At 44.5% G+C, this 26,830-nt stretch overlaps 1 protein-coding gene across 1 annotated transcript in view; it reads left to right on the forward strand.

The window, feature by feature from the left end:
• LOC138259603 (cadherin-related family member 3-like) overlaps positions 1 to 26,830 on the forward strand; it is a 522,653-nt gene that overhangs the window by 199,136 nt on the left and 296,687 nt on the right. Inside the window, exons 7-8 of the mRNA XM_069207439.1 lie at positions 3,094 to 3,290; positions 17,609 to 17,786. Of these exons, the coding sequence (XP_069063540.1) occupies positions 3,094 to 3,290; positions 17,609 to 17,786 (375 nt within the window). The remainder of the gene's footprint in view (positions 1 to 3,093; positions 3,291 to 17,608; positions 17,787 to 26,830) is intronic.

The raw sequence follows: 26,830 nt of genomic DNA on the forward strand, positions 1-26,830 counted from the left end.
AGTCAACCACGCTAGACAGAGTTCTGCTTTGAGTGATTGCCAGTAACATAACAGACAGTATCATTATATTAGAAAACAAGTTGCCATAATTATGTCAAGTAATGGCCGGGATTCTTGGGATGACTTTTTCTCCTCTTTTTTCACTAAAGAAATTTACCAGTCTAACTTGAACTAGTAAATCACAAAATGGCCACCAACGTCACGACTGATATGCATCACAAAGCACAAATACACTTCACAATGCACACGTGGGCATGCATCGTAACACTGGCCATATAAGAATGGGTTTTCTTTCTTAGTAAACCCATGTCATATGTGTGTTCACAATTGCAAAAAAAAGTGCAAAAGCCAGTAACTTACCATTTTAGAACTGAGACCTGTTGGCTTTACAAATGCTTGTTAGCAACAGCTTTTTAGATAACAACTGTATAGAAAGATCACTGCTCTTCTGTACTGAATTGCACATTACATTTTGTACGTATTATCATGAATATTTACTTATTACTATGCAAAGACTTTGGGGCCTATTCACAAACTGCACTTTGTTGACCATTTTGAAGTACTCTAATAGTACTACTCACTTACTCCAAAATGCTATTCACTATCCTACTTGTGGCGACCTCTCCCTCTCCTATCTTTTCCAAGAAATGATATTCACCCAAGTTGCAGAGATCTCTACATAGAGAGACCAGCATTTTTGTAGGAAATGTGGGAGGCATGTTGGAATGTCAGGAAAATAAGGAATATTCACTGTAAAATGGGAGGGGTTTAAGGAGGGTTCTGGGGTGAAGAGGTTTGGGAGAGACAAATGTATACTCAGAAAAGTGTAAACCTATTTCTATAACTAAATTGCACTTCTAAAGACAGTATAGTCAAAAAGGGTCCAAAATAGTCATAAATATACTCCAACACAGTCTCAGAGCAAGTGTAGCATTATCAATAGTCACTTGGACACAGCTCAACACACGCCCATAGAAAATTAATAGAGGCCGGGACTTAGAATTCACACCACAAAGTGAACGGGGTAAAAATATTAACTTATTTTGACTTTAAAAAATATACATACGTTTTATTTAATGTTTTAAAAAATTACATATAATAAAAAATAATAATATTCTATTATAATTTTGTGATAAACATTTTAAAATGTACAATTATACTTAACTTTAGATGTTTTGAAAACAATAGATTAATTAATATGTATGATATACATAACAGTAATTTTTAATAACTATTAACTAAAAATAAAAAAGTACTGTAGGTGTTCTTTTAAATGAGTCTTTAAATAAATATTTATACATTAACTAAAGTTTCTTTGAATTAATTCATTTTCTACATACTTTTTTTATAATATGTGTTGTATTTTGTTTGTTCTTGGTAGAATAAAATACACAAAGGTATTATACGCTAAAACCTACCATTAAAATATTTCAACAATTTTTTTTAAAGTTTAATAAACATTTTTACTTTTCCCTACACTTCATTATAAGGAGAACTCCACCCTGGTGATGGAGACCTCTGCCTACGTTTGAAAAATTAGAGGCAATAACTTTTCCCTCACAAATGTGTCTCCACTACTTGATTTTCTGGGGTGGGAACATGTAAGTCTACATTTTGTACTAACGTTACACTCGGAAACAGTGTACAGCCACACATAGTAAAGTTACTACAAAGTGTAAGAGTACACTTACATGTCAAAATCTGCAGCTGTAAATTGAACTTTGTGAATAGGGCCCTGTGACTTTTCAGAGACTGACATTTCAGAAAAATAGGCACCTGAAAATCTACTTATAAAATGCACAATTGTAGCTGGAGATATTCCACTCTTAGGACTAATGCTCACACTGTTGGCTTTGGCAGTAGGCTTGTGATATCATAATTTGATTATAATCAATGTAACAGATCATTAAGAGCAGCTTACTATGTGGAAATTGAAGGCATCAACATTTTAACGGATATAGGGCCACATGTACAAAAGGTTTTAGCAGTTGCAAATGGAGAATCGGGCTGTTTGCGACCGCTAAATAGCCTTTTGAAATGTACTAACCCTGTTTTGAGATTCAGTAACCTATTACCAAATTGAAAAATAATTTTTTTAAGGACATCCCTTCCTAATAGTGAGTCACAGGCAATTGTGTGAATGTTTTGCGCCTGGAATGCGGTCTTTAAACATTTGCAGTTTACAAATGGGAGGAGGTACGCAAAGGACTCTTTCCCCTTTGCGAACGTGGTCACAAACATTTTTTAAGGGCAGGCAGTGGTCCATGAAAAAAAAAGAAAAACTCGTCATTTTTGTTTTTGAAATGCATCTCGTTTTGCTTTATGGAAAGCAGGCTGCATTACAAAATAAATTTTTATTGAAAAAGCAATCACAGACATGGTGGTCTGATGACCCCAGCAGGCCACAATCCCTGTGATTTTGGCCATTCACAATAGGCCACAAATTGCGACCTGCCTTATGAATATTGTCGGGGCAGGTCCATTCGTGATCCACTGGGAATCACAATATGTATCTGAGACACATTGGTACATTGCAATTTCCTCATTGTGAGTCGCAAAAAGTCACAATTAAGAAGAAAATCTGCTGATCGTACATGTGGCCCATAGTTCCATGTTATTCAATTTATTTTAGGACAACAATGTAGACATTGCAATGTGGACAAACATTGCAGAGTTCTGGCCTTAAACCTAAACAGTTATCTGTTAATGTGACTAGAAGTCTGAGTAGCATTGTTGGACCACAATACATAATATAAACTTACATTATGACCATAATATACATAAAACCTGTTACGTATTTTTTTTAATTTTTTTTTCAAATGGAAAAGTGTTTGAAATCTGTTAATTTCTGTTTCTATATCATTTATGTAAATTGCATAAAAAATACATTGGCATGTCATACGTCTTATGAAATATCAGGTTTGAAATCACTTTTTTGTCCAATAACAGTGGCATAGCAAATATGCTTGTTTTTGTCTCACTATGCTAACTTCTCTACTTTTCTGGACGCGTTTGTTGTCACATTTTGTAACAGATGTGTAAATCTGGAATACTTAACCTTTTTTAAGGGTATTCGTTTTTTTATTCAATTAGATTTTCAAGCATCTCTGATGGCAAACAGGTCACCAAGAATGAGGCCTCTACTACTGGATTTAAAGTGGAAATAGAACTGTATGAAGAGCGACCCATTGGAACAACAGTGGCCACATGCACTGCAACAGATGCTGACCAAATGAATGATCTCACCTTCCGACTTGATCCGGGAAACCCATATTTCACAGTGAATAGAGGTGCACAGTAATAGTAGAATAGATCTTTCAGTGCTAACAGATAGTAGGCTATGGCATACACATGTATATAGTAGTAGTTTTAGATATATATATAATTATAGAAGGGTAAAAATGAATTAGCAAACTCTTTTCCATCAGATAGACAACTAAAGCAAAACACAGGTTGCCTCAGGTGTCACTCAGAACCCTGAGGTGGAAAACATCCCCTTAATTCACTTTTTACCCATCAATTATGTTATGTTCTGTGTGGTCCCTTACATCATCTGCCCCTGTTTTCACAGCTAACAGGAGCAGAGGAGGAATGGGGCAACCATAAATAACAAGGCCTCCATAAATGTAAAAAGTACTACCTTCCTGACAACCAACATTCTCTGCGCCTTCCTTTCTCTCTGCTCCAGAAGCTGTGCACCTTCTTTCTGGACTTCTTTGACAAGCTGTCAGAGTGGAATGTCAGAGCAGTCTGGAATTCCTTTATAACATAGCAACAGTGGGTAGCAGCTTTTGTTAACAGCTGTTGGTGTATTTTAGTTGTGAATTACTGGATTTAGAATCAACTCATTCTCACTAGTAGCTCTCTACTATAGCCATATGTAACTTAAATAATTATGGGTACACAAAAGTAATTTGTGGGGTGCACTTACTGTGTGCCACTTCTGTGTAGTGCACACTCAGTGCACCTCCTGACAGCCTCATTGTCTCTGTGCCTGAGTCTGTAATGTAGTGAGGGTGCACAGCATTCCCTCATTTGCACAGGAATGTTCCTGTTTGTAGATGTCTCATTGGGGTCGCACTAGAACACAGTTAGCATTGGTGTAACTTTTATTACAGAAGCGGCAGGGCAAGCATCTGATGGTCCTTTTTTTATTACAAAGTATCTCAAGGGTGTAAAATGCAGGTGCACATGCCATTACACCTCGGGGGCCCCTTTTATAATACAGTCCTCTTGCGCATATGCCATAGTTTTGGCTACAAATCCCATTTTCCCTATGAAAAGCGCTGTATGCAAATGTTGCATACTTGCAATTGAAACATGCAACCTTGTGCAGGGCCAATGAATAACCTAATTACAAACTCTTCAGGCCTTAAATACACTGGAGCATATGAAGTATGTGTTTGCTTGTTGCTTAGCTTTGTTTGTGCTTCTGAATAGCAGAAATCAGGTGCTCCACTGTCCTACTACTGTCCTTTTGCTGACTGTCACATTTCCTTTATAGATCTAGTAATTAGCATGCAGAGTGCGCTTTTAACAGCAAAGACCTATCAAAAGTAGACTGATCACAACAACGTTCTATGCTTTTATGCTTGTCATCTAAGAATTCTTCGTAAGAACCTGCAATGTGGTGAATTCCTTTGATTTTGCAGGAATTGCAGTGAAATTACCTATTAGGATGAGCAAGCAGAATGCCTGTCAAATAAGCTAAGACACAAAAATGCCCACTCAAAGAGCAAGGAAAAGGGGTAAAAATATAACTGTGGGTCACTATTGGAGACCCTCCTGAAATGTTTCTCATAAAAATTAATGTGTTACTACCTTTACATCTGCTTCTAATGAAATAGAAAGATCGTTACCAAAAACTGGTAAATTATAAACACTGGAGACCTTTCAAGAGATAAAAAGAGAATTTGTAACTACTAGTAGGGAGTTACAGAGAGTGACGTATTTCTCAAATATACTAATTGCATTGCATTTAACTGCATTTACAGTCTCTCTTATTCAAGCCACTTACAAAACACTAGCATGACTCAGAGGCCCATGAAGGTAAGAATTAATAAGCATAGATATTCAGTCCAATGTAGATATACCGCTACTAAAATGATCACCATTTTCTGGAGAAGAACCACAAACATACTTGGCATGAGTCATTTTAGAAACAATACGAGACGGAACAAACATCCAAGAGAGCTACTTTAGAAAAGACTAATGATATATTTAGAAGCTAAGACCATCTAAAAAAAGGTCTCAATGATGAAATTCCATGGAATCTGTGACTTTTTTCTTCTTATGATCTGTCTGAGTTGATCATATGTATCATCCTAAATTGAAGGTCTAAACCGAAATCTTACTCTGACACCCAATTCGAAATAGCCCACAGTAGTAAGTGATGGCAAATTATTAATTCCATCAGCTAAACAGCACTAAAATTGCACCATGCCGACCAAGTGTCACATATGGTCATGGAATGAGTCCATGTACCTAGATATAATTAATATTATCATATCCCAGATAAGGCATTCACATGTTGAGGCATAAGCATAGTTGTAACACTATCATTGCAGAAAAAGGCTTGACATATTGAGAACTCCTTTCGATATGGCACCTAAAGACGCTTACATCCTGTATACTATACTGCAAGCAGACAATAGTAAGATGATCCTCACTTAACATGGCCTGCCACCACCACCTACGGCTAGCTACACTGACATATGCATGCACAATAAACACATGCTCACTCAGTGCAAAAATGGGTCTGCCCATCAAACTACTACTTGGGAATGTGGACACAGGTAGGTTAATCGAAGGGATACCATCATCTAACAAATAGGCGGTTATTGATCTTGCACATACAGATAAGTACATGTGCACATTTTATTCTGTAGGGACTAACTAAATATACTAATGCATATTTTTTTATCCTCATTCACATAGCTGCCAATGGAGTCTTGTGTCCTTGTCTCTTACGGGGGCCTGATTAACTATATTTAGGGTAAGCCAACCAAAGGCATACATATAATTCCTATTAGGGACTTAGGCCCTCATTATGAGTCAGGCGGTCACTAGCCTGCCATACCAGCAGATGGCGGTTGGACCACCGCCAATGCAGCGGTTCGACCGCCACATTACAACCCTGACAGTCAGCCTGCCAGGGAACTGACAGCTCAGCCAGCGTCAGAGATCCTGGCAGTCTGGCAGTTGTGGCGGTCGTAATCCGCCAGAGCATCGCTGCCCTGGAGATAACAACCCTGTTCTCCGCCAGCATTTTCATGGCAGTACCATAGACATGAAAAGGCTGGCAGAGAACGTGTGCACTGGGCCCCCCTGGCCAGAACCCTCCCAATGTTCACTGTCTGCTTTGCGGACAGTGAGCATTGCGAGGGTGCTGCTGCACCCTGCGTTCTACAGCATTGCCGCTGGCTTGATGTTGAGCTGGAGACAATGCTGTAGGCTGTTGTTAGAAATGGGGTCTTTGGTTGGCAGTCAGGTTACCCCCTGTCCAAGCAAGGAACCTCACTCTAGTCAGGGTAAGTCACACACAATCCAAATTATCCTGTGCCCACCCTCTGGTAGCTTGGCACTGAGCAGTCAGGCTTAACTTAGAAGGCAATGTGTAAAGTATTTGTGCACTATGTCAAGCAATAACACAGTAGAACACCACAAAAATACACCACACAGTGTTTAGAAAAATATGATATTTATCTGTATAAATGCAGGTCAAAACGATTAAAATGCAAATCAAATCAAATCAAATCATTAGCATTTATAAAGCGCGCTACTCACCCGTGCGGGTCTCAAGGCGCTAGGGACAAAGGGGGTGGTTATCGCTGCTCGAACAGCCAGGTCTTTAGGAGTCTCCGGAAAGCGGAGTGGTCCTGGGTGGTCCTGAGGCTGGTGGGGAGGGAGTTCCAGGTCTTGGCCGCCAGGAAGGAGAAAGATCTCCCACCCGCCGTGGAGCGTCGGATGCGAGGGACGGCGGCGAGTGCGAGGCCAGAGGAGCGGAGGGGGCGGGTGGGGACGTAGAAGTTGAGCCGTCTGTTGAGGTATTCCGGTCCCTTGTCGTGGAGGGCTTTGTGTGCGTGGGTGAGAAGTCGGAAGGTGATCCTTTTGCTGACTGGGAGCCAATGCAGGTGTCTCAGGTGTGCGGAGATGTGGCTGTTGCGGGTTACGTCGAGGATGAGGCGGGCTGAGGCGTTTTGAATGCGTTGCAGGCGATTTTGGAGTTTGGCGGTGGTCCCAGCGTAGAGGGTGTTGCCGTAGTCCAGGCGGCTCGTGACGAGGGCGTGGGTCACGGTTTTTCTGGTGTCGGCGGGGATCCAGCGGAAGATCTTGCGGAGCATGCGGAGGGTGAGGAAGCAGGCGGAGGACACGGCGTTGACTTGCTTGGTCATGGTGAGAAGGGGGTCCAATATGAAGCCGAGGTTGCGGACGTGGTCTGCGGGGGTCAGTGCGGTGCCGAGGGCCGTGGGCCACCAGGAGTCGTCCCAGGCGGACGGGGTGTTGCCGAGGATGAGGACTTCAGTTTTTTCAGAGTTCAGCTTTAGGCGGCTGAGCCTCATCCAATCTGCGACGTCCTTCATACCCTCTTGTAGGTTGGTCTTGGCGCTGGCGGGGTCCTTGGTGAGGGAGAGTATAAGTTGGGTGTCGTCGGCGTAGGAGGTGATGATGATGTCGTGCTTGCGTACGATGTTAGCGAGGGGGCTCATGTAGACATTGAAGAGTGTCAGGCTGAGTGATGAGCCTTGAGGTACGCCGCAGATGATCTCAGTGGGTTCTGAGCGAAACGGAGGGAGGTAGACTCTTTGGGAACGGTTTACGAGGAAGGAGGCGATCCAGTCCAGGGCCTGGTCTTGGATCCCGGTGGAGCGGAGGCGGGTGATTAGGGTGCGGTGACAGACGGTGTCAAAGGCAGCCGAGAGGTCGAGAAGAATGAGGGCGACTGTTTCACCGTTGTCCATCAGGGTTCTGATGTCGTCTGTGACTGAGATGAGGGCGGTTTCAGTGCTGTGGTTGGTTCGGAATCCGGTCTGTGAGGGGTCGAGCAGGTTGTTGTCTTCCAGGAAGGTGGTCAGCTGTTTGTTGACGGTCTTCTCTATTACTTTGGCTGGGAAAGGCAGAAGGGAGATGGGGCGGAAGTTTTTCAGGTGCAATAAGTATATGTTGAGATATCATTGTAAAAATGATATAAAGGGGGTCATTCTGACCCTGGCGGTAATTACCGCCATGGCGGAGGTCGGCGGTAGCACCGCCAACAGGCTGGCTGTGCACCGCTGGGCATTCTGACCGCGGCGGTTCAGCCGCGGGCAGAAACGGAAAGTCGGCGGTGTACCGCCGACTTCCCGCTGCCCTTGAGAATCCTCCATGGCAGCGGAGCGCGCTCCGCCGCCATGGGGATTCTGACACCCCCTACCGCCATCCGGTTCCTGGCGGGTCTCCCGCCAGGAACAGGATGGCGGTAGGGGGTGCCGCGGGGCCCCTGGGGGCCCCTGCAGTGCCCATGCCAATGGCATGGGCACTGCAGGGGCCCCCGTAAGAGGGCCCCACGAAGAATTTCAGTGTCTGCTTTGCAGACACTGAAATTCGCGACGGGTGCAACTGCACCCGTCGCACCTTCCCACTCCGCCGGCTCCATTCTGAGCCGGCGTCCTCGTGGGAAGGGTGTTTCCCGCTGGGCTGGCGGGCGGACTTTCGGCGGTCGCCCGCCAGCCCAGTGGGAAAGCCAGAATGACCGCCGCGGTCTTTCGGCGGGAACCGCTTGCCGGGCGGCGACCGCCGTCCGCCGCGGTCAGAATCACCCCCAAAGTGTCTTTAGTCTCTTAAAAGCAACAAATGTCTCTTACAAGCACAAAGTACCTGGTTTGCGGGCAAAATCTCAACAAGGAACCGCAGAGGACGAGAGAGGTGGAAAGCAGAGAGGTGTGTGTTGTTTTCTCAGGCCGCACACGGCGATGCGCCATTTATTTTTCACACAGGGAAGGCTTTGCGTCGATTTCCAGCACTCGGACTTGGCTCCTCTTCGGGTTGCGGGGTTTTCGGATGCCCCGGGGACGATGCATTGAAATCCGGCACTGGCAGGACGAAGTCACAGGGGCTGCGTCGATCCGGTGGGCGTTCCGTGGAAATTTCTACCGCACGGCATTCGCTGCACCGATTCCTCTCAGGAAGTCGGGCTGCGTCGTTCCGGCTTGGCTGTGCATCGATCCAGTGGGCCCTGCGTCGAATTTCCAGTCGCTACGCAGGCACTGCGTCAATCTTCTCCTTGCAAAGTCAGGCCACGTCATTCCAGTTCGGTGTGCAGTGATTTTCTCACCGCAATGCAGTCTGTGCATCATTTCTGACAGGCGGTACATCGATTTTCACCGCACTGGGATTTCTTCTTGCAGGAATGAAGTGTTTTTGGTCCTGAGACTTCAGGGAACAGAATGCAAGCTCTATCCAAGCCCTTGGAGAGCACTTCTCAGCACAGCCAGAGAGCAGCAAGGCAGCAGGGCAAACAGCAAGGCAGCAGTCCTTCACAGAAAGCAGTCAGGCGAGTCCTTTGGGCAGCTAGGCAGTTCTTCTTGGCAGGTTGCAGGTTCTGGTTCAGGTTCTTCTCCGGGAAGTGTCTGCGTTGGTAGGGGCAGAGGCCCTGTTTAAATTCCCAAATGTGCATTTGAATTGGGGGAGACTTCAAAGAGTGGCTTAGAAGTGCACAAGGTCCCCTTTCAATTCCGTCCTGTCTGCCAGGGTCCCAGTAGGGGATGTGATAATCCTTTGTATGAGGGCAGGCTACTGTCCTTTGACATGTAAGTGTCAGGCCCTCCACCCTCCCAGCCCAGGAAGACCCATTCAAAATGCAGATATATGCAAGTGAGGCTGAGCATCCTGTGTTTGGGGTTTGTCTGAGTGAATGCAAAAGGGAGCTGTCAACTGAACCAAGCCAGACGTGGATTGTAAGGCACAAAAGGATTTAAGTGCAGAGAAATGCTCACTTTCTAAAAGTGGCATTCCTAAAAAAGGAATATTAAATCCAACTTCACCAGTCAGCAGGATTTTTTATTACCATTCTGGCCATACTAAATATGACCTCCCTGTTCCTTCTAGATCAGCAGCTTGCACTCAAACAGTATATGAGGATAGCTCTAATGTTAGCCTTTGAAAGGAGCAGGCCTCACAGCACTGCAAAAACTAATTTAGGAGTTTTACACTATCAAGACATTTAAACTACACAGGTACATGTCCTGCCTTTTTTTATACACAACACCCTGCTCCATGGGTTACCTAGGGCCTACTTTAGGGGTGACTTATATGTAGAAAAAGGGTAGTCTTAGGCTTGGCAAGTACTTTTAAATGTCAAGTCGAATTGGCAGTGAAACTGCACCCACAGGCCTTGCAATGGCAGGCCTCAGACATGGTTAAGGGACTATTTAAGTGGGTGGCACAAACAGTGCTGCAGGTCCACTAGCAGCATTCAATCTACAGGCCCTGGGCACATATAGTGCACTGTACTAGGGACTTATAAGTAAATTAAATAAGCCAGTTGGGTATGATCCAATGGCATCATGTTTAAGGGAGAGAGCATATGCACTTTAGCACTGGTTAGCAGTGGTAAAGAGTGCAGAGTCTTAAAACCAGCAAAAACAGTACCAGAAAATGGAGGGAGGCAGGCCAAAGGTTAGGGGTGACCACCCTAAGGTTGTCAGGTCTAACATGTGTCCCCCCCAGCTGTAAGTGGGGAGAGCTAACCAACCTCCTGGGAGCTCTCATCGCTTTGGCTGAAGTATCTGGAGAGACCATCAGCGTTGGCATGGTCAATCCCCGGGCGATGATCCACCGTAAAGTCCATCCCCTGTAGGGAAATGGACCACCTCAAGAGTTTAGGATTCTCGCCCCCTCATCTGCATGAGCCATCTGAGGGGCCTGTGGTCTGTCTGAACCCAGAAGTGAGTCTCAAACTGGTATGGTCTCAGCTTCTTCAGTGCCCAGACCACAGCAAATGCTTCTCTCTCAATAGCACTCCACCTCTGTTCCCGTGGTAATAGTCTTCTGATACTAAAGACTACTGGTTGGTCTAGGCCCTCCTCATTTAGCTGTGCTAGAACTGCCCCTATGCCAAGCTCTGAAGTGTCTGTCTGCACAATAAATTATTTGGAGTAGTCAGGGGCCTTGAGCATGGGGGCCGTGCACATGGCTTCCTTCAGGGAGTCTAAGGCTTTCTGGCAAGCCTCTGTCCAATTCACCAACCTAGGTTGCTTTTTGGAAGTAAGTTCTGTCAAGGGCGACACAGTAGATCCATAGCCCTGACAAATCTACGGTAATATCCTGTGAGGCCTAAGAAGACTCTCACCTCTGTTTGTGTTCTAGGTGGTTGCCAGGCCTTGATAGTTTCAATCTTGGCCTGGAGTGGCCTCACCTTGCCACCACCTACTAGGTGTCTCAAGTATATCACGGAACCCTGCCCAATCTGGCACTTACTGGCCTTCATGGTCAGGCCTGCCTGTTGCAGGGCCTGAAGCACCTCCTTGAGGTGGAGCAGGTGTTCCTCCCAGCTGGAACTGTGGCTGGCAATGTCGTCTAAGTAGGCTGCACAGAAGGCATCCTTGCCAGCTAGGACCTTGTTGACCAACCATTAGAAGGTAGCGGGCATTTTTCAGCCCAAATGGTATCACCCTGAATTGGTAATGGCTCTCTGGCATGTAAAAACGCAGATCTCTCTTTATCCGCCTCAGTCAAGGTTATCTGCCAGAACTCTGATGTGAGATCAAAAGTACTGAGGAGTTTGGCAGCGCCTAGCCTACCTACGAGTTCATCAGCTTGGGGGATGGGGTGAGCGTCAGTCCGTGTGACTGAGTTGAGACTCTGGTTGTCCACGCAGAACCGGAGTTCTGGCTTGGCACTAGGTGCAGCAGCCTTGGGTACCAGCACCACAGGACTGGCCCAGGGACTACTGGACTTCTGAATAACCCTAGGGCCAGCATCTTGGCAACTTCCTCCTTGATGCTGGCATTCACCTTGTCTGACAACCTGTACATTTTGCTTTTTACAGGAGGACTGTCTCCTGTGTCAATATCATGGACACACAGGTGTGTGAACCCAGGGGTGAGGGAAAACAGAGAGGAATACTGTTCCAGTAACTGGTAGCAGTCCTCTCGCTGGTCCAGGGTCAGGGAGTCAGAGAGATTGACACCCTCCACTGACCCATCACCTTCCTTGGCAGAGAGGAAGTCAGGAGAGGTTCACTCTCCTCCTCTATACCCTCATCTGTCACAAGAAGCATGTTGACTTCCATCCTCTCAAAATGAGGCTTCAGTCAATTGACATGGAGCACCCTTAGGGGGTTCCTATGGGACTGGAGGTCCACTAAGTAAGTGGCCTCTCATTTTAGCTCCTTAACTTCAAATGGGCCATTCCAGCGATCCTGGAGAGCTCTAGGCTCCACTGACTCCATTACCCACACTTTGTCTCCAGGTTAAAACTCCACCAGGGTGGTCTTCTGGTCATAACACTGTTTCATTACCTCTTGACTGGCCTCAAGGTTACTTTTGGCAGTCTTCCAGAAGAGGTGCATCTGGTTGCGAAGGGCCAGCATGTAGCTGACCATGTCCTGAGGGGGTGCCTTTGGAGCTTTCTCCCAAACCTCCTTGACAATGCTTAAAGGTCCCCTGACAGGGTACCCATAGAGAAGCTCAAAGGGACTGAACCCTTTACCCCCTTCTGGGGTACCTCTCTGTAAGAAAAGAGAAGGCATGGTAAGAGGATGTCCCACTTACACCTCAGGCAGGCCTGTGATCATGCCTTTCAAGGTCTTGTTGATTCTCTCCACAAGACCATTAGATTGGGGGTGATAGGGTGTGGTGAACTTGTAGGTTACCCCACATGCATCCCACATGGACTTCATGTATGCAGACATGAAGTTAGTACCTCTGTCAGACACAATGTCCTTTGGGAATCCCACATGGGTAAATATCCCCATCAGAGTTCCGGTCACCACCGGGGCAGTCACTGTCCTCAGAGGGATTGCCTCTGGGAAGCGGGTGGCATGGTCCACCAAAACCAGGATAAACCTGTTGCCTAGGGCAGTTTTGGGGTCCAATTGACCAGCAATGTTGATGCCCACCCTTTCAAAGAGGTTGCCAACGACAGGGAGTGGGATCAGGGGGGCTCTTAAGCTTTTCCCTGTTTTCCCACTGGCCTAGCAGGTGGGACAAGACCTACAGAACACATCTGAGTTTGTCCTCATCCGGGGCCAATAGAAGTGAGTGACAAGCCTGGCAAAAGTCTTGTCTTGCCCCAAATGTCCTGCCAGGGGAATGTCGTGAGCCAGACCCAGTAGGAAGGGCCAGTAACACTGGGGGACTACCAGCACATGTGCTGCCCCAGCCTCAGGAACCTTAGTCTCACTGTAAAGGTGATCATTCTCGCAATAGATCAGGTGATCACCAGAGGCTTCACCTGCTGCTTGGGCTGTGGCCTGTTGCCTCAAGCCCACAAGAGTGAGACATTCTTTTTGTGCCTTGCAGAATTCCACCCCGGTGGGCCCACCCTCAACTTGCTAGCCAGCAAGTTCAGGTAGGTCACCTAGGATAGCAATGTCTTCCCCAGTTGGCTCACGGGCCTCCTCCTTGAGAACCCCGCCAATTACCGTGGGAACTTCTGGGACCAGTTTCCTGCGCCCCTTGCCCCTCTCCTTGGCAACTGTCTGGGCCATTCTTCCAGGCTCCAGACACCCTTGACTTCCCTCCCGGGCAGCCATGGACCGTGTGGTCATGCAGACCCACTCAGGCAACCCTAACATCTCCAAGTAAGACCTTAGCTCTACCTCCTTCCAGGCAGTGTGTTCAAGGTCATTGCCTAACAGACAGTCTACAGGCATGGCAGGACTCTCATCTACTTTCAGAGTGCCAGAGACCCCCCCCACTCAAAGGGAACCAGAGCTACGGTAGGTGCCTCTCACAATTGTCGCCGATTATGACTTGCTGGAATGTATTAGGGAGGACCTGCTCTGCTGACACCAGCTGACCCTTGACAGTGGTCATGCTGGCTCCTGTGTCACGCAGAGCCTCCACCCGTTGCCCATTCATGGTGACCCACTGTCTATACTTGGAAGTATTGGCAGGCATGTGGGTTTTCGGCACCATCCCTGCATCTCCCAGGGACACTAGGGTTACCTCTATCTGTTCCCCAAAACCAACTGGGACTACCTCCTTCCCCAGCACTACGCTAGCCAACCCAGGTATCTGCCCTCCATTGGGGGGCTGTGCCCTCTTGGGACACTTGGAGTCACCCTTAGAGTGACCATACTTAGTGCACTCTATGCAATGGGGTACAAACCTCCCTATCTTATGAACCCTTTCCTTTTGGAATCAGACTGGGACTGGTTACCGCTATTCCCTTGGGAACTATTTTGGGGGCCTTTTAAGAACTCCTTATTTTTAAGTTTTTTTCCCCACTCTTTCTTCTGATGGGAACCCTGACCACCTTTGTGGGTGTCCCCCGAAGATACCTTCCTGGACACTCTGGTGCTAGTCCATAGGTCTGCCTCCTCAGCAAGCTTCCTGGGATCAGTCAGCTTACTGTCTACTAGGTGCTGGTGCAACTCTGTGAAACAAGTACTGAGCATATGCTCTCTCAAAATCAAATTATACAATACTGTGTAATCATTTACATTGCAGCCCCGCACTCATCCATTCAGTGCCTCACTGGAAAAGTCAAATAAATCTACTCATGTTTGTGTGGGCTGTTTGGTGCTGTCCTTCTGACGGTATTTCTCAGTGGGCAGCACAAACTTGGCAAGTAAAATGGCTTTCATGTGTGAATATGTGTTCTGATCCCTTGTGTCCAATTTAAGGAGTGTGTCCCTCCCAATTGCTGGCATATATCCCCACATATCTGTACCCTATTGCTCCACAGGAACCCCATGAGCCCTTAGTGCAACTTCATAAGCAGCTAGCCATTTATCAGTCATCTCCCACCACAAAACTGTGCACCACATTTTTGAGTATACAAACATTCTTCTCCCCAGTTGGTCCTGCATGTATGCTGCCACCATTACTGCCGGACTCAGACTGTCTTGCCTTGATATCCAGCTCCTTGAGACTCAGTTCATGAGGCAACAAAAGTTTCTTTTCAGCCTAGACTCGCTCAGCTTCTCTTTCTCCTTTCCTCTCTCCTGCTTCCAGATTTAACCTTGGCAGTTGTAATTGGAATTCTCTAACCTCCCTCCTTTCCTCTGAGGTTAGGCCATGGTCAGAGACACTGCTCCCTGGTTTGGCAGGGGGCACAATCACAGTGGTAACATCCTCCACTACTGGCACAAAATCCTCTCAGGGGCCCTCTTCTTGCTCCTCAGCATCCCCAGTGGTAAAGTTAGCAGTGGTAAACTGCACAGAGTCCTAAAACCAGCAAAAACACTATCCAAAAAGTGAAGCGAGGCAGACAAAAAGGTAGGGTGACCACCCTAAGGCTGTCAGGTCTAACAGCTGTTTCCCGCTAGGACAGTGGGCGGAAAATCAGGTTTCTGCCTGCTGATCTAGCCGGAATCTTCTAATGGGGCCAGCAGAGAGGTAGCCAGTGTGGTGGCAAACTCCCTGTTGGAAGTTCGGCGGACAGTGAAAACCATCCGCCAAACTCCTAATCAGGCCCTTAGCGTGAGGGGATGGAACCACTAACACTGTAATGTGTGCTGTCATTTTTCACTTTTAGTCACTGAGTGCATGCTTTACGTGGTGCTCAAAAACACCAAATATGGCTTGCACCTCAAGTAATTCTAATATCATGAATGAATTTCAGCTAAACATCTGTTTGTTCATATCATTTTTTTTTCAGGCCACTATGTGCAAGGAAACACAAATTGCCACTAGGGGACTGTACTAAAAGAGGTCCAGGAGGAATGGATCCATGCTTAATTTACACCTTAGCCACATAGGGAACTGCTGCAAGTGTTTGGTCTCCATGGAAAACAGTTACAGAGACAGTAGTCATATTGAAAACATATCACGGTCACGGTCCATCTTTACCAATATTCAAAACTGATGATGTAGCACCTTAAGGGCTTGAACAGTTGATCATGGCCAACTGACTCTCAGCTTTCCAGTACTGTTGACCAGTATACATTCAGGCTCTCATTTGCAGTTATGCCTGGTAACTATGTCTGATGCGCAGCATTTGCTGAAAAGTCAGCTTTGAACTCATGTTCCTAAAATAACATATATTTTCTAAATGCCTTAAGTAGCTAAAAATAAAAAATAAATCTGACAGAATCTTTGACATACCGGAAATTTGGAGGGAATCACTTGGAAATCTTCTGCCCATCTTTACATGGCAACTAATAAGAACTCCAATTGTTGTCATTTTAAAATGCTTTTGTGTTAGTTTCAGCAAAATAGAGAGCCTGATTTAGAGTTTGGCCGACAGAGTACTCTTTCACAAATGCAATGGAGTACCCTGTCCACCAATCTCTCTGTCTGCTCACCTCATATAGAGATGGGCAACCCTAAGCTTTCTGTTGAGGGAGCCCCCATTGGCTCTATCAACAGAAATTACCTGATGGTATTTTAGGTCTTTGGGAGTTTTCTTTTGAAACAATTTTGTTTTATAGTTTGGTGAATGGCAGCCCAAATCAACCACTGCTATCAATCAACATTTTTGTACCTTGAAGGTTTCCTTTTAAAATGCAGAGATTAGCTAGTGCTGGTGGTCATCTCTAAATTTGGCAGATGGTCGTCCATCATGGTGGCAGAGGTAATGGCCTCCATCACCCTGATGAACTGTATTTCACCCACCAAATCCTAAATCCGACCCAGAGTCCCTTGCTTGAAATGTAAAAGTTGATAGGACATTGATTGGATGAAGTACTGGAAGTAGGTTTATTAATACCATCTCCATGGCTACTTGATGCATCTTACGAGCATTGTGCTAGAGTACTTCAATTGTTGTGGTAGAGACTGGCCTGTGGGCATCCGCTTGATTTTTATGTAACTGCATTTTGGTAGTAATCAAATATAATGGGGCTTATTAACAAAGGCATTTCTGAGTTTGCGAAGTATTACTCTTTTAATACTATTTTACATACTCTTGCATGCCTTAAATGGGAGTAATATGGGAATAGTCAGAGAATACCTGCATACAATTGATACAAATAGAAAGGAGGGTGCACTTTCACTATGAGGCAGTTGGACGTTCCGGGCAGATTTACAAGGCACATTGGAAAATGTAAAAGTATGAATCGGAGCCTTGATACTATTCATTATTAACACAGGCTGTAACACACATTCATACACACACAAACAGAACAAAACATACATTGTCTAATTTGTAATTTGATTATCCATCACAGGAGAGCATCCTTGTCTCCTATAACAGATGTTCATTTTCCTTGCGAGGATGAAAGGCTGGGCAAAGCTGTCTCATTCTAATCTGCAGCCACAATTTGGAACATTGTCCCCGGCAGTGGATGGTTTTGTCTACTTAGCCCGAGATCAATGTAGATTAATCCTTAAATTCACCCATAATACCTCCAACAATTTCAAAATGTCAGTAAAACAGAGACCTCTCCAATTGTAATAAATGAATGTACATATGCAAAAGAATACATGTGTTTATGAGACATTTTTTATCCCTATTACAGATACCGGAACAGTGATCATATCATCTAAAATGGATGCAGAAGAAATTGGATTTATTAGCGTTCAATCGTTTTCTGAAAAAGTATGTGACAAAGATCTTAAGTGTGCTTCAATTCCCGTTACAGTGAAGATTTTAGGAATTAACGATAATCCACCAATTTGCGATCAATATTTGTACAGGTAAGAATTTGGGTGATGTATTTCAGTGTACACTATCATCTTTTTGTCACGCGGAGAGGTTTAATAAGAATTAGGTATTTGATATACCACAGATCTCACTCTAAAGAGCTGCGGAGCAATTTACAGAGAAGATTGCCTCGTAGCAGGAGCATCATGACAGAGAGGGCTGCTCGTAGAATACTGTGATGTGTTGATTCTATTAATAGAAATTTCAGGAAGGAATAGTGATGGTGGGATGCAGCTTTTAATTTGTACGGTTCTAGACAGCTCACTCTGCAGGTTTTAAAATTACACATGTTTTCAACATATGTATATAAAATTATACAAGTTACTGTTTCAGGCAACAGAGGATATAGTGGTTAGCACAGACTAAAATATGTAATGTTTGAGCATGTGCCTAAGCCTGGATTAAAACCAGTGCCTCCTGGTTACAATGTTAGGAGCTAGCTCCTTATGTACGATTCAGTCATTGTTGGCCCAACTATACTCATAGCATTATAAATGAGCAACCATGAAGCATGTTTTTGCATTGAGTTTCACTAATGAAGTCTCCGTCACTGTGTGTTTTGTAAAAAGGCTTTGAGCTCTAACTACCATTCAAGGCCTTTTAAAATAAGTCCTGCTGCTACACAGCTGAGGTAAGAAGCTCTTGACTGGTTACACATGAACACATGCGTATATGCTTATGCAGACCTGTGTGGACTGAGCAAGTGGGACTACTATGTAACTCAGCCCGTGTACCCAGCACGGGTAGCAAGTAGCGGAAGGGACCATGTGTAAATTGATAATAACTTGTGCGGGCCTTATAGCTCAATTAAGCATCCAAAAAGTATGGAGTATGAGTCTGTATTGCATTATTGTGAGACCGTGGTGTTTTTCTTTATTCACAAACTAGGTGAAAGCTGCACCAAAATATTGACTTTGCATTAGTTCAATATAGAGAAAAGAGCAGAGTCTCTTTCTATCACCCTCATTGTGAGTTACCCAGTGCAGTATTCCCCAGTTTTGTGGTGACCTTGGGGGCCAGAATTACCGTTTCCCAATTAGGACCCATTATTAAAACAATTACTAACTCATGCAGAATTGCATCCAGTCTTACTAAGTCCATGTGTTAGTCTCTAAAAAAATGTAACCCCTATTAATTAATTGGGAGATAATGGCTGGTATCATTAAATCAAGCACTGGTAATTTCCTGCAGAGATATTAGAGAACTTGGAATGAGGCTCTATATGTTTATAAATAACACGTTCAAAGGCAAAATTAATTTTGTTGTCTTTGCGATCGCTCCTCTCATACTTTGGTCAATTTCCTGCATCACTCTTTAACGAGATTTGAGCTTTGGCCTAAACTCTTGGGCTAGGATAATTACTCTGCTGACCAGAGACAAAGGTGGCTGCCAATCATAAGGCACTTTACGCACCAGAGGCTCCGCCAGGAGAAAGCTGTTGTCAATCAAGTGTTGATTGAGCCATCTTGAAAAACTCCAGTATGTTTTGGAAGGGTGTGGACCAGTCAGCTGTTTCTGAAAGTAAAATGTATGTCATGAATGGATAGGTGTTGTGGTGTTCCTGGATTAGGCAGAGATGCCCACAGTCACGAATTCTTTAACTTGTCTTTTAAACCCATTCACCAATCAAAAACTATGAGAAGAAAAAGGAACTGCAAAAGAAAGCCAATGCTGGGCCCCAAGTGGATGAACCTCTGTCTGGAATAAAGGAGTGCTCTGGACATGTACTTTCTTCAAATTTGTTGGAATCTTATATTCAGGGCCAATGACACCCACCTCCCCAATTCCTCTGTTTAATAATAGACTGGGGCTTTCTGTGGACCATGGAGAAGGGGGTTCCCCAGGACATTCTGTGGACCAGTTCTGGTTGGAGGTTGGTCATGGGTACTCCATGCTTCATCGGAGGAAGAGCAACCCAAAAATAAGCTTCAGAAAAACTCCTGAAATTTGAGATGCATTAAAAGTAACCATTTTGGTGGTGGCTATCAGGAGAAGAACACAGCAAACCTGATCTATGCCTAATAGCCCAGAGAAGACAGCATTTGCCATGCCAGCTTGATTGCAGGCCTACTGATACGAGACAAGTGGGTTATAGGTGTTAGAAGGATGGTCTATCCTACCAGAATGGGAATGGCAGAGCTGCTCCATGCCACACATACATTTCAAAGGGTTGCCATTAGCAAACTCAAAAACAACTGTCTTTTGTCACCCCAAACCTCTTGGAGACTGGGCAGGAAAAATATAGAAATTTCCCAAATCAGATGTTAGAATAGGCTAGAGGTTCCCCCGCTTCGAAAGGCTCACATCAGGTACACATATTGGACCCTCAGACCAACTCTTCAGTACACTCCTAGACAGGTCTGTCATGTCCTTAAGAAGATTGTCCTGCTGCTTAAGACACCTTTTGTATCTCCAAGGACTGCCCTGCTGCTACCAGTGTGGTCCTGCAGCTTGAAATGTGTCTTGTACCCTCAGAAGACTGCTCTGCTACTTGAGGCATGCCTTGCTGCTTGATCCCAGGACTACCCGCATGTCTCCAAGGGCTAGTTGGCTGGCTTCCTGTGTGAGCTCTAGGGCCATACCAAGATCCAGAGACCTTGATCCCTACACCTAGCCTCTGCCTGGAGTGAGTGGTGACTCCCTTATAAGTACCCAACCAGTCCTGGACCCTTGAAAGTGATATTATATGTGCTCCTCCTAGCCAATCTCTGGGACGTGGGACTTGGAAAATGTTCCACTAAAAGGTGGCCTGAGAACCGAAAGGAGACTGGGACCTACCTGCTTGCCGATCTGTCCAAGGTCAGTCAGCTTGATGTATCGGTAGCTCCCACTACATTCTTTTATGCAGCAGCAAATTCTCTTCATTGGGCTGTCTTGGAAAGGGTATCCAGCCTCATGGAGCCCTTATCAGGTAGAGCCTGCAGCTTAGTCCTGCTGGAGATTTTTGACATTCAAAAAAATGACAAGGTTGGAAAGTAGAAATCTTCACCACAACTTCATCCAGCGGTTCCTCAACAATGATGCCTTCTTCTTTGACACAGCCAGCTGCCTTTCCCTGCTGATCTTTACCTTCTCAGGAACTTTTCCTTGAAATTTCTTCTAAGTCTGAAGGTAAGCCTAGACTGAGCCCAATCCATCTCATGTGTCTGAACTACATTCCATCGCATCCATCCATAACTTTTTACTTTTCTAAGTCTTGTGTGAATAGATGTCATGATTTAATTAATTTTGGCACTAAGCTATTTACTGAATTCTACTCTATTTTTCTAAATTGGCGTGCAATTTTTCTTGTGTTGTGCTTTCACTTTATTAATATTTATGGGTTGTTTGAATACTTACAATACCTCTGTGCCTCAAGGGTAAGCTTGACTGCTTTTGTGCCAGGCTACCAGAGGGTTAGGCACAGGTTAATTTAGTGACTTTTGTGGTTCACGCTGACAAGGACTATGGTTGTTGCCTGAAAAGGGTTAACAAATCCCCTCAACCAAATACCCAATTTCTTGCGATATTCAGTTCTTGAAGCCATTAAAGAACGTCAAAACATCTTGCAGCTGGTTGATGATTTGTTCAATGACTGGACTTTGTCTCATGTTCATAACCAACCCCTTCTCATGTGATGTGCTGCTTGCCTATTAGAGCTACTGACTTTTGAGAACGGCATGGTTCTATGCCTTTCAGACATAAAATGCTCAAATCATTTATGGTCTCTTTTTATTTCCCTTTTACCTAATACCATTAACCCCTTTACTGCTTAGCCTTTTCCCCCTCACGTGCTAAGCCTTTTCTGGGCTATTTGGGGTAGTTCGTTCTTAGCCCCCCCCATAACATTTGTCCACAAAAGCTATTCATGCCAAATTTGTGTCCTTTATTTCCAAAATCCTGGGGATTGTAAAGGTACCCAGGGTTTCTGGATTCACCTGAAGGGGACAAAGAAATTAGCCAAAATACAGCTAACATTTAAGTTTTTCTGGAAAAGTGGGAAAAAGTGCTGCAGAAGAAAGCATGTGAATCCCCTGCAAATGGGAATAATGAAGGGTTGGCAGTACTAAAACTACCATCTTTCCAGCTTTTATGAACAAAAAGACTAGAATCAGAAAACCAAAATTTTCAACACATTTTTGGCATTTTACTGGGACATGCCCCATTTGTTCTGTTTTTTGTGTGCTTTCAACCTCCTTCCAGTTAGTGACAGAAGTGGCTTTGAAACCAATGGTGGATCCCCAAAGCTATACATTTCCATTTCTTAAAGGCATGGAGTTTAGAAGCAGTAGTTATTTACACATTTCTGAATTTGTGGATACCTGTACCAACATGTGAATTAGAGGGCATTTCACACAATGATTTCTTTCTTACATACTGTAAAGGTAGGTCTAGTGTCCGCAACAGGAAACGCCCCAAAATGCAAGATGGATGCATCACATTTTTCCTCTGAAAACTGACTCGTTTATTGCAATGTGCTTAGCTGTTAATTTTGAGCTCTAGCTACGCCGGCACTTAGGGAAACCTAACAAACATGTCAATTTTTAAAACCTAGACACCTAGGGAAATCGAGGATGGGGTGACTTGTGTGGCTTGTGTTGTTCTTACCACATTTTTCTACCCAAAATCCCTTGCTAACCTCAAAACTTGCCTACAAACATATTTTCCTCAAATTTCTCTGATGCAAAGTTTTGGAATCTGAGGGGGACCCAAACTTCCTTCCACCCAGCATTTTCCCAAGTCTCCAGAGAAAAATGGTACCTCACGTATTTGGGTAGGCTAAATGCCCTGTGACAGGAAATGCCCCAAAACGCAGTGTGGACACATAACATTTTTCCACTGATAAATGAGCTGTTTTTAGCAATGTGCCTAGCTGTGGATTTTGGGTTCTAGCTCAGCCTGTAGCTAGGGAGACCTAGTACACCTGCACCTTTTGGAAAATTAGACACATGGGGAAATCCAGGATGGGGTGACCTGTGTGTGGCTCTACCCAGAATTCCTTGCAGACCTGGAAATATGTCTAAAAACACATTTTCCTCACATTTCTATATTGCAAAGTTCTAGAAGTAGGGGGAAGCCACACATTTCCTACCACTCAGTGTTCCCCACTGTCTAGCGCTAAAAATGATACTTCAGTTGTATGGGTGGGCCGAATGCCTGTGACAGGGAAGGGCCAAAAACATGTAGAGATTGAGTGGCGCACCAAAGCGTGTTCATAAGCGCAGTTTTATTTTATACGTTTTTAGCTTGACTCTGCTTTGGGCATCCACACAAGTGAGGTATGATGTTTATTGGGCGACCAAGGGGTTCACTGGGTCGTAGGAAATTTGTGGTTTATTTCTGTTTCGGGAAGAATATGGCACAGAAAAGCAAGAAAAATTTGTGATTTTAGTCACATTTTGAGGTTTGCAGGGCATTGTGAGTAGGACAACTTGTTTGGATCCATGAGAGGCACACCACTCTGTACTCTGCTGAGTTTTTAGTTTTCAAACGTATGTAGAGTTCCTACATTTTCCCTAGGCAAGAAGTGAGCACACAACCAACTCTCTTACTTTTGTGATGTCCCAAACAACCAAATTGTGAGAAAAACACCCTTAGGTTTTGTTAAAAAGACACCTCACCAACGAACCTAGTTGGTGGCATGCTTCATCATTGGCATCCCACTTAAGACACTTACCGTGTTGGGGTGTGCTTCAATGCCTGGCTGCAGCGGAGGTTATTTTTTTGTGAGCTGAATTCCCAACTGAGAGGAGAAGTGCAATTAAATTGTCTTGTTATTACCTACTAATATGGTACGTTTTTAATCGTGGTAACCTTGAGCAAAGATTTGTAACAGTGATTTCATAATTTGAATGTTTGGAACATCACAGAAGTAAGAAACTTGGCAGCATGCTCGCTTCTTGTGGTTGTTGATAGTAATTTGGGAAGGTGAGCGAGCTCTCTCTTCTCACTCTTTTTACTGGTACACATGCTTACTATTTGGATTTGGCACAAAGGTGATTGAAGGTTCAATGTATACAAAATTTTACAAGTGACTTTACAAAAATGAAATGCACTATTAATAATTGATAGGTCTAAAACTGAACCAATGACTTACAGCTCGTGAGCTGAAAAGCCACATCAAGGCACCAACCACTTTACACAGCACACACAAGATCATTTGTACTGCCAGCCACGGACACAACACATTACAACACTCACATCAACAGACAGCACCATTCAAGGGCCCATCACTTTCATATGCCCACATGCCTGACAAAGCAATCACACTGGTTGACTGAGTGTGTGGACTTATGTTTGGGAAGCAGTCTGTGTAGTGACCAGCAGCAAGTGACTACTCCCATACTGCCAGCCAAGTGCCAGCCAAGCACCAGTTCACACACACCACCAGTCAAGTGCCAGTATACACACATTGCCATCACATTTTGTATAACAAAAATCTGAACACAAACCAACTGGAATTAAATACAAAACTTGATACACAACAGCTTTAACTATATACATCACAAAAATGCCAACCATGAAACTGAACAAAAATTATAAAATGATACAGACCACGCAATTCTCATGGGTGCTCCCAAAATACTTTTTTATGTGGTACATTCTAAAACAAGTGGGCAGGCACAGTGCGGGTTTAGGACAATCAGGACAGTGCATATGAGACTCCTTCCGCATTCCTCTTCGCATGCAGACTCCACATCGCTTAAAGGGATTGTTTTTGTGGGTGTGGGAGGAATGTGATCAGCAAATTAGCAATCTTTCAATCTACCCACATCCTCCACCACTCCACCTCTAGAAACACTTGCCTGTTCCACTGCAACAAGGCTGCTTATTACAGATTTCTGAGACTGAACAAAAGTTATCTTTGACTCTGGAGAACAATCATTGGACACAACAAAAGCATTAAAGGTTGTGGGAGAGATGGATAGCCAACTTGTTATACCAAACGTAAACTTTAAGAACAGCAGTGTAAGGTTCCAACCTCTGATCTACTCTATCTACACCACCCATGTGCTTATTGTAGTCTAAAATGCACACCCATTTCCGCACTTCAGCAACCCGAACCCAAACAGTCACAGGAGAAGAACTTCCATCATGGATGGTAGTCTGCATGTAGACATCCCTCCTTTCTGCAAATTTCACAGCTATTCATCACTATGCAAGGCACTACACTGTCCCCGCTCAAGTTTTTTTTACAAACAAGCTCCCTTGAATAACCTCTAAAGTTAGAGTGGACTGTGCCGTAAGCAACCACTTGAAAGTAACCACTTTCAGCAATTCCCTGAACAACTGCACACCAGTGTAGAAGTTATCTGGGTAAAAATGATGACCTTTGTTAAAAAGTCCTCTTCCAAGTTACCACACAATTTCCTACCAGTGTAGACCCATGTAATTATAGACATATCCTTCACTACTCTCAGAAAGCATATACATATTAATTCCATAATGTGCCATTTTGCTAGGAATATACTGCCTAAAAAACAAACAACCCTTTGACGAGACAAAAGACTAGTCTACAGCTATTTCGTTCCCTTGAACACAGATCTCTGAAAATTGATCTACAAAGTGATCAAAGACAGGTAAATTCTTAAAAAGACGGTCACAATCAGGGTGATCTTGTGGCAACGCTAAAGTGTTATCAACAAAATGCAGCATCCGAAGCAAAAGTAAACAGCGATCGTGGCTTATCTTTGCAGGAAATATGGCTGTTGCCATCAAGGGACTGGTAGGCCAATATGAAGTTCGGTGACTACTTCCTTATCAAGCCCACCAAAAAAGTTAAACCCAAGAACTTTTTCAACTCTTCCAGATTGTTGGTAGTCCACCGGGTAGCTTTAGAGCAGGGCTTAAGTCTGGCACTGTTGTCCCTCAAATACTGTTCAGTATAAAAATTAGTCTGTTTAACAATCTCACCCAAAAATACATTGTCCATAAACAACTCAAAGAAATTTATAGGCAAAATGTTTTCAGTATTCACTCTTCACCCTGAGACACCAGTAAGGGCAGACAACGCCAGCTGCACCATGTTTGGGGCAACCCAGAATTCAGATCTTCCAATGGGAAGCCTTTCAGCCTGGGCTGCTACACTATTGGCGCATCAGTGTCCTCCTTAAAACAGGCACTGCATCTGCATTGTGAGTGGCTTCATCATCAGATCATTCCTCTCCGACAGAAAATTCACTGCCAGAATCTTGCACTTCCTCCTCTGCCTCAGATGCAGAGTCAGTCTCATAATCATGGTCAGAGGAACATTCAAAAAGCATACCAACAACCTACTGAGCGATCATCCTGCAGCCATCCATGATCCTTCCTAATAAAAGAAACTTGACAAATATGCCAACAACAACCAACACTGTATAAAATAAGTAAAAAACAAAGTGTGGCTTTATCACAAAGACCTATATACTAAAAAATGATACCTCTCACTTGCCAGAAACAGCTAGACTCAGAAGCATCAACTCTGCACAGACACAGCAAGCACCAACGATATACCACTAAAAAGGAGAAACAAAATAAAATTACACATAAGACAACACAAAACTAAAGGGGAATTACCCTTGTCCAAGGTGACGCTCCCCACAACAACAGCAGCAATATAGTGAATAAAACATCCCTGGTGTGTAGTGGTTTCTGCCCCCCTGGAGGGGTGATGTACCTAAACAAAAGAGGCCGATCTGCCCCCAAGGGGCAGTTCCTCAAAATCACCAAAATGTAAAATCTGGTGGTGTCTAGTGCTTTCTGTCCCCCCCCTACCCTTGAGGGTAGATTGGCCTAAAAGAATTTGCAAATCAGCTCCAAAGGGGGACAGAAATGTCCAACATATACGCCCCCTAAAGGGAGCGATACTTGCCTAAAGGATCGCTCCCCCAAGTCACCAAAATGTTACATCCCTGGTGGCCTAGTGGTTACTGCCTCCCATGGAGACAGATAAGCCTAAAAAATGGCAGATCTGACCCCAATGGGTAGCATTTCTGCCCCGTAAAGGGAGTGACCTTTGCCCATGGGGTTGCTCCCTAAAATCACCAAAATGTTACATGCCTGGTGGCCTACTGGTTTC

This window comes from Pleurodeles waltl, chromosome 9, assembly GCF_031143425.1.
Source record: "Pleurodeles waltl isolate 20211129_DDA chromosome 9, aPleWal1.hap1.20221129, whole genome shotgun sequence".
Classification (NCBI taxonomy): domain Eukaryota; kingdom Metazoa; phylum Chordata; class Amphibia; order Caudata; family Salamandridae; genus Pleurodeles; species Pleurodeles waltl.